The following is an 8,025-nucleotide window of genomic DNA, read 5'->3' on the forward strand; positions in this document are numbered from 1 at the left end:
AGGCATCCAAGACGGGGAAATTAAATGATTAAGAGCAATGCAATAAGAAGCGATGCTCAGGATCGTCCCTGGGCTGAGCCCCTGAAGAGGAAACCTGCTGGATTCCTTCCGGTGTGGAGGCCGTTGGCTGGAAGAGGCTGCCGCTTTGCCCCTCCTCGGCCGTTGCAAGGCGGTGGGTGAAGCCCCAACCACCACAGCTGCCTCTCTCTCCCGCCCAACACGGTCTGGAGAGGCCCAAATCTCAGCCTGCCTTAGCCCCGCGAGGGTCGGGGTGCCTCCGTCCTGTGCTGCCGATTGGCTGGACTCCGTGCGGCCTTTGTGACCTCAAGGCGTCATCCGTCCTCCGGGCATTCCGTGGTCCCCTTCTGGCCACCGCAGCCAGGCGCGATGTCCTGGCTAGCGTTCTGGCTCCCTGCCGCGATCCTCTCCGGGTGCCAGGGGTGCCTGATATGCAGCCCCGAGGCCATACGGGTGCTGAACCAAATGAAAGGTCACTACCTGAACAGCAAGCTGCAGGGAAACCGGGAACTCCGGGCCAAGCTGCAGAACCTCCTGCAGAATGACATTGAGGCCCTGTCGAAGCAGCCCATAGACAAGGCCACGTACATGGCTGTTATCGGTACGGGTGCCACCGTCCACGTGCCGCTCCCAAAGATCCCAGAACGTCCTGGGTGGGTTTGAACCGCTCGAGGCCCCGAGGAACCAACCCTGGCCCCCGGGCCCAATGATCCAAACTGCAAACATTTTTAAAGTACTATAAATGTTAATTTGAGCCTCTTGCGGCGCAGAGTGGTAAGGCAGTAGACATGCAGTCTGAAAGCTCTGCCCATGAGGCTGGGAGTTCGATCCCAGCAGCTGGCTCAAGGTTGACTCAGCCTTCCATCCTCCCGAGGTCGGTAAAATGAGTACCCAGCTTGGCGGGGGGTCAACGGTAATGACTGGGGAAGGCACTGGCAAACCACTGCCAAGCATCAGACATGACCCAGTGCTTGCACAGGGGATACCTTTACCTTTAAATGTTAATTATATAATTAAGGAAGGGGATTCATGGCCTGATGTTGCATTAACCACAGTGTTTTTTTGGAAGAATATTTTGAAACCTTAAAAAAAAATCTATTCCGGTCATTTTCCAGCTGCATTCTTTGTGGGGAGGGCAGGGGCAGAGGGGGGAAGCCCGTTTCTCCTTCCCTCCTTGACTGTTTCTCCCTCTTTCTGTGCTCTCCAGATGACATCACGCTACAGCAGCTCACGAGCCACTTCAAGCGCTCCATGAACCGGATCATGGAAAACCAGTTCGACGGTAAGTCACCCTCCCCAATCCTTGCCTTTGCTTTGGTAGCCAGTTCTTGCCCAGTGTTAATATCCAGCTGGCTCCCCCAGCCTTTTGCAGGCCAAGGTGCTGAATCTGGCCCAGTTAGCTGGACACCGCCATCTTGTGGCGCTTTCAAAATTGCAGGCCCACATTCCTTTGGGAATATGTTTAATGCAGGCTTTTGTGAAACCCTGGGGTTTCTTGATGGCCCTGGAGGGGTTTTCTGAACGGGTTGGGAGTGAATTAATTTTGTAATCTTTTTAAACAATTCGTTGAGCATTTATCGGGTGATAGGACCATATACCATATATCGGGTGATAGGACGATACCATATATGTTCACCTGCCCTCCCCAATGGCCAATGATGGGCCTGGAGGGGCCCCAGGTGGGCATGTACCCAGCTATGCTTCCCAACCATATTCTGCAGATTCTGTAAAGGCTCAAGGGGGTGTCAGGTGTCAGTGGATGAGCGATAGGGTTGTGAATGTCCTACATAGTGCAGGGGGTTGGACTAGATGACCCAGGAGGTCCCTTCCAACTCTAGGATTCTATTATTCTAATTGCACTAATTCTGGGGTTTCTCAAAGCCAGAGAAAGACTGACTTACGGCCATCGTCAGGATTCAAAAGATACTTTCTCTTTTCTGTTTTGAACTTTTCCTTTATTCAAAAAGTTGGTGTTTTTTAAAAGTAGATATCTCTTTCTAAGTTGATGTCATTACACTGCTTTGGAATATAATAAATGGAGAGTGAGGGCTGTCATACAGAAGTTTCATTAAAAGGATGTCCCTGTGGGTTGGGTTTCCTCTCCCTGGGAGAGGAAAGAAGTCTCTTGCCCCTTTAACAGAGGCTTAAGGGGGTCCTATTTATCAGGTGATGCAGTTCACCTTCATGCCATGAAATCGGCCGCTCCCCATTTCTGCACATTGGACATTTACGGAAAAAATTTTCCCCCAGGCCTGCTGGCAACTCTGCCAGTCCAGAATTCAAATGAAGCCCAGTTCCTCGGCATATAATTCTCAAGGGTTTGAAAACAGAATATCGGGACAGTGTTATTCCTTTGACAATCTGCCCGGTCAGCATTTCAGTCTGTTAGAAATTCAAATTCAGCCTTGCTCGATCTAGCTGACGTCAGGCCTGAGGCCTTGTTTCCACACGGCTCGACTTCCCCTCATCGGCCTGCTTTTCCGTTCCAGGCGGGCAGCTGTTCAATGAGATCACGTGGAGCCTCCAGGATCTCCTGGTTACTTTTAAGAAACACCTGAAGGGTTTTCAGAAAAGTAAGCCTCTCTTAATTCTGCCCCCGGTTGGACAAGCCCCAGGGAGGGGAAATGCCTTCGTCACAAGCTCAGAGGCACTCTTTCCCATTACGTGGTCCAGATCCTCCCTCTGAGACAGTGGCTGTATTTTAAAACAGTTTTTCAGGAGACCCCATCCCACCATTTGGAAAATGGAGTTTTCCTCTCAAATGCTTAGAAGAAGAAGAGTTGGATTTTATACCCTGCTTTTCACTACCCGAAGGAGTATCAAAGTGGTTTACAATCGCCTTCCCTTCCTGTTAAATCCCTGGGTTCAGAGCTGGACATGGATAGTAATGTAAGCTCTTTATTAAGACCCAGGATAGTACAAGTAGAATTGAGAACTGAACCCCTCCCCACACACACACACAAACACACACACAACATATATACACAAGCCACACAAAGGATCATACCGCCAGTGCGTGCTATTGGTCAGTTTCACTTTAAACTGACTGGATCCAGTAGTTGGCATCTAACTGCACATCGGTCAATTTCGTGCTGGCTGGGATCCTGTCTCAGACCTCAAGTTTGGTCCTCGGCAGGGCTACAGACACAATACTTCCTCTCCTCACAAGAGACACCCTGGGAAGTATTTGGGGCTGAGAGAGCTCTGACAGCACTGCTCTGTGAGAACAAATCTGCCAACTACCCCCCATTAAGCTGCTGCTTGCTTAAAAAAAAGAAACAGCTTAGTTGAGCCGTTTTAAAAGTTGGCAGCCCCTCCCTTGGTGATGAGCTACTGGGGACTCCCTCCATCCCTTTGATTTCTGACACCCTTTGTTCTTCTTTTTCAGTCTATTGCAGCAATGAATGCGGTGAGTGTCAAGGGGTCTTTGGGGCATGCTGCTAGAGAGGACGTCTGTCACTGTTTTGTACCCCACCCCATCCTTCTCCCTGAACCCCACAAATGAACAGGGGTTGTCAGATGCTGATTCTACAAGGTCTTGTGCCCCTTAAAAGTGAGCCACAGTCAGGATTTCAGGAACACTGGGATGCAGTTCGAGATCACAAGAGTTGGGAGGGGCCATGCTGACCATTCAGTCCAGGGGTGGCCCAACTGTGGCTCTCCAGATGTCCATGGAATACAATTCCCATGAGCCCCTGCTGGCAGTAGAGACACCAAATTTGCAGCGTAGCTGTGGGAGCCTCTCTTCCAATGTACCCCCAAGTTGCAAAAAGATTGGACCAGGGGGGTCCAATTGCAGGGACACCCAAAGAGGGTGCTCCATCCGACATTCCTTATTTCCTATGGTGGAGAAGAAAGCAGATTCTCAAATCTGTTTCGCCATGTTAGTGGCCACCGCTCCTACCCACTACACTAGGAGAAGACTTGTATAGGAGTTAATTTCATTGTCTCTTGCATAAGACCTTTTGAGCAAAGCGTGCTCAGAAAATTTGCTCTCCAGGAGTTAGATGCCCCCGAAGCCCCAATTCCTGATTGCCTCCGGAGAAGGGGAGCTGCCTCGTGTCTCCCTCCAGGCCATTTCATCTCCCCAAACTCCTCCTCCACAGGTAGCATGGACTATTTGCTTACCAACTGCATCACGTGCCGTACCAATGTTTACAGTTGCGAGAAAAAGTACTACTGTGGAGGTAGGCCATAAATGACCCGGGATGTCCAAGCTGGGAGCGGCCTGGCAGCAGGCCAATGGACAGCCCCCCTCCCCCAGGTGGTAGGAAGGGAGGTCTGCCATCAGATGAGGTGTCCCGACCGTGGTATCAATCTTGGTGGGTTTTGCAGAAAGGAAACTCAAAGTGGAAATGGATGAAGATTTGATTCTGGACTGTGCTTTGTGGTGGCACCGGTACAACTACGGAGCAATTCAGTACACCTTTTTTCGAGTGAGTAGCTGCCTCCCCCCCCCCCGCCATGTTCTTCTATGAATAGGCCAGAGTTTGGGGCACGGCTTTGGCCCTACGAACACACCCCACTGGCCTACAAAGCTCCTGCTGCTGTCCCTGTTTTCTCATCTGTGTATCCCCTTTTAAAAAGAAATGAAATAGGAATCAGAGATCGGACTGAAAGGGACCTTGTCTTATTCCAGTCTTCGGTTCTAGTGGGGGAGAGGCTTTTTGAAATCCACCAGCTGAGCCAAATTAGAAAGGCCAAATCCGGGCCCTCCCCAATAGCCTTTGAAAGACTGGAAGGAGATCCGTCACCAAAAATGAAATGGTGGTTGGTGGGTGTCTGTTTTGGTCCTCCATAATTGGTAGCTCACAAAATGGAGTCCAAGGAACTGCCCAGGAGAGTAAGAAACAAATTTGAAGCAGTGGGCCAGGGTAGGAACCTGGATGGGAGGCCACTGGGATCTCTTATCCCAAAGCAAGATAATATATATCATCCACATTCAATCCACCTGGCAAAATGCCCACTATTCTGATCATGTTTGGCCTCAACCAGGGCCAGGGCCTTTTCGGTCCCGGCCCCAGCCTGGTGGAATGAGCTCCCGGAAGAGCTTTGACAGAACTGAGCCAGGTATTTGGTGGGGGCCAATGAACACCAGGACGGTTTTGGCTAGACACCACCTGGGCTCCTCCCCCCAAAAACCAACATCCTCTTCAATGTTTAGCCTAGACAGCAGGGATGATTGTTTGAAAGGGATGTTTTAAAAGTTTATAACACTGTACATTATTTTACGTATCATATATGTTTTTTCTGTAGTAATGTTGGAAGCCAGCAAGCTGGGAGGGGTAGGGAACAAATCAAAGGAAGGAAGGGAGGAAGGAAGGAAAAGGAAGGGGGTAGAGGGAAGAAGGAAGGAAGGAAGGAAGGAAGGAAGGAAGGAAGGAAGGAAGGAAGGAAAAGGAAGGGGGTAGAGGGAAGAAGGAAGGAAGGAAGGAAGGAAGGAAGGAAGGAAGGAAGGAAGGAAGGAAGGAAGGAAGGAAGGAAGGAAAGGGGGTAGAGGGAGGAAGGAAGGAAGGAAGGAATAAACAAATGAACTAACAAATGAACGAATGAACGAATGAAAATAAGTGAAGGGGTGGAGTGACCTGCCCCCTCCCATGTCCTGCCTAAAGAGAAAGCAGCATCAGCCCCTATTCTGACCCCGCCTTCTCCCCCTTTCCAGATCGTGAACGGCAAAGAACAGAAAATGACCAACACTTTGGATCCCTTCTTGGTGAAGAAGGCGGCCAATGCAAACGACACGGGTAAATACCGCTGCAAAATGTTCGGTAGGGAGGGAACCCCGAAAAGCATGCTGGACTTCCAAGTGACAGGTGAGTGAACGGCTCGGTCCCCTCCCCCTCCCCCTCCTCCATTTTAGCCTGACAACCCCCTTGGGAGCTGGGGATGCCAAGCCCCAGACGCCCCCCCAGAATTTCAGCCCAGCTCCAGACTAAACGCATCAGTTCCTCTGGAGAAAGTGGCTGCATAGGTGGGTGGACTCTATGAAACTCGGGAAAGCCCTCCCCAAACAACACCCGCTCTCAGCTCGCCTGCCAAATCTAAAAGTGTCACAACCCAACTCTTTCTAATCGCCCCTTCTCTTTCTCCCGCAGTGGTGTCGCCCCTCGGGAAGACCACCTGGTTCCCGCGGCCGCATCCCACCCTGGAAGGCCCCATTACTTTGGGGATCTCCTCCAGGGCCCCGCTCCCCCAGCCGGATTGGACAGTCTGGATTGTGATTGGAGCCACGGGAGGGCTGCTGTTCATCATTGTGGCCGCTTTGTGAGTTGTGCAGGGTTGTGTGTGTCTGTATGTGTGTGTGTGCCCGTATTTAGCGCTGTTTGCTCTGGCTGTGTTTGGTAACACGTCACACTGTTAAGGACATAAACAGAGGCTGCTAGATCAGACCAGGGGTCGAAGTTACTTGAGGGACCGTCTCTCACCCTAATGCCCCCCACAGGGCTCTCAGCTCTGGGGTTCAAATAAGTCGGTGATTCCGGGCCCATCGGAAGCTTGCCTGACCATGACCAGATTTTATGCACCGGCTTTCTCCCGCCTGGTGGAATGAGCTCCCGGAAGACCTAAGGGCCTTGTCAGAGCTGACACATTTCTGCAGGGCCTGCAAGAGGGAGCTCTTCCGCCAGGCTTTTGGTCAAGGCCAGGCTGACAGGAGCTCTTGCCCGTCCTCTGGTGGCTCCTTTAATAACACCGTCCCTGGAGTCTCAGACCAGGGGAGAGGGTGTGTGTGGGGAATTCGGCTATGGTTGTTAGGGCTGGGTTGGTGGGGTTTTATTGGATTGTTTTTATTTATTACATTTCTTTATTATATTTCTTTATTATATTTCTATACCGCCCTCCCCGGAGGTTTTAACTGATGCTAGCCACCGCAAGCCGGTAGGCTGGGAGCAGTAGCCTAAAAGTAGGATATTAAAATAAATATAAGATAATAAATACATCTAGCCTAGAAGCCTGCTTCATAGAGTGACCAGCTGGTTGCCCTGGAGAGCCAAACGTATCAGCTCCCGTTGAAATCAGGGTCCTGTGGGGTTGCTTTCCGAAAGAGCCGGGGACCTTTCTCAGGCCTCTGAGCATCTTGTCCACTTGGGACGTATCCTAGAGCCCTTCCCAGAATCCTCTGCAACATTCCTTGGCAGGTGTCAGGACCAAAAGGGATCCCTGAAGGTCGCCAGTCGGGAAAAGCGCCCATGCAGACTCGGCCCCCCGACCCCTTTCTCTTCTAGCTTATGTTATTATCGTCGCCAGAATGAAAAGGAGGCGGAGGAGGAATCGGGGGACGACGAGGACGAAGAGGATGACGAGGACGAAGATGAAAGTGAGTCGTCATGATAGGCGGACAAGTGGAGCTGCTTCGGCCCCCTCCCTTCTCTTGTCCCTCCTGCCCCGAATCCTGCCCCAGACTCACCTTCACCTTTTACACTGTTGTCCCACCTGTACTTTTTTTACGCAATAAAATATAGTGAATGTTCTTTATGCTATAAAGACTCTCGAGTCCTGTGGGAGAGACGTGGGAGATGACGGCCGAAGTAAACAATCAGGGGTCTTGGTGTCTTCATTGGGGAGGGCTAAAGAAGTTGAAATGGGGAGTGGGGATCCCTTGACTGGGCGGTGGAAGGCATGGTCACGTCAAGGCAAGAGATGAACAGAGGCGAGCTGCCTCTGTGGAAGCTCATCACAGGAGCAGAAGAGCCTCTTGGTTAGTGCCAGGTCTGATCCGAGCGCCGGTTTTTCAGGGATTACTGAATTTCCTTGGCCCACAAGGCCTGCGATGTGCCTTTGATGAACAGGAACCAATTTCGCGAATGAAAACAACTACCACGAGCAGCACCCGCATTTGAGGCAGCGAGAAATGGTGTTTATTTGGAGAGTGGACAGGAGATGTGAAGGCGATAGTATAGAGTGGTGGGCGTACCTGGCTGTCAGCGTACTGTGGGGAGGGCACACGACCACCCCTTGGTGTGAAGCCTACCTGCGGAGTCTTTCCATGACAGCTGTTTGCTTGCAAAG

At 51.2% G+C, this 8,025-nt stretch overlaps 1 protein-coding gene across 5 annotated transcripts; it reads left to right on the plus strand.

The window, feature by feature from the left end:
- The first annotated feature begins 364 nt into the window (after nt 1-364).
- Nucleotides 365-7,478, plus strand: IZUMO1 (izumo sperm-oocyte fusion 1). 5 transcript variants are annotated; one of them, XM_077314315.1, is made up of 9 exons: nt 365-619; nt 1,226-1,300; nt 2,508-2,591; nt 3,407-3,427; nt 4,125-4,205; nt 4,354-4,454; nt 5,681-5,831; nt 6,114-6,282; nt 7,242-7,478. In XM_077314315.1, exons 1-9 carry the CDS (start codon nt 388-390, stop codon nt 7,345-7,347), a joined length of 1,020 nt encoding a protein of 339 aa, XP_077170430.1. In that variant the 5' UTR covers nt 365-387; the 3' UTR covers nt 7,348-7,478. The 5 variants fall into 5 exon arrangements, with proteins under 5 accessions (XP_077170430.1, XP_077170428.1, XP_077170431.1 ...); XM_077314313.1 differs by having other exon boundaries at nt 7,264-7,478; XM_077314316.1 differs by having other exon boundaries at nt 365-490; nt 7,264-7,478.
- The last annotated feature ends 547 nt before the right edge of the window (nt 7,479-8,025 follow it).

The sequence above is a fragment of the Paroedura picta genome, chromosome 16 (assembly GCF_049243985.1).
Source record: "Paroedura picta isolate Pp20150507F chromosome 16, Ppicta_v3.0, whole genome shotgun sequence".
Classification (NCBI taxonomy): domain Eukaryota; kingdom Metazoa; phylum Chordata; class Lepidosauria; order Squamata; family Gekkonidae; genus Paroedura; species Paroedura picta.

Bases quoted from the DNA above. Each gene is read 5' to 3' on its own strand.
- IZUMO1 (XM_077314313.1), top strand. From the start codon at position 388: ATGTCCTGGCTAGCGTTCTGGCTCCCTGCCGCGATCCTCTCCGGGTGC. The intron at 2,592-3,406 runs GTAAGCCTCTCT...CTTCTTTTTCAG, and splicing joins CCTGAAGGGTTTTCAGAAAA to TCTATTGCAGCAATGAATGC. The intron at 6,283-7,263 runs GTGAGTTGTGCA...TATCGTCGCCAG, and splicing joins TTCATCATTGTGGCCGCTTT to AATGAAAAGGAGGCGGAGGA.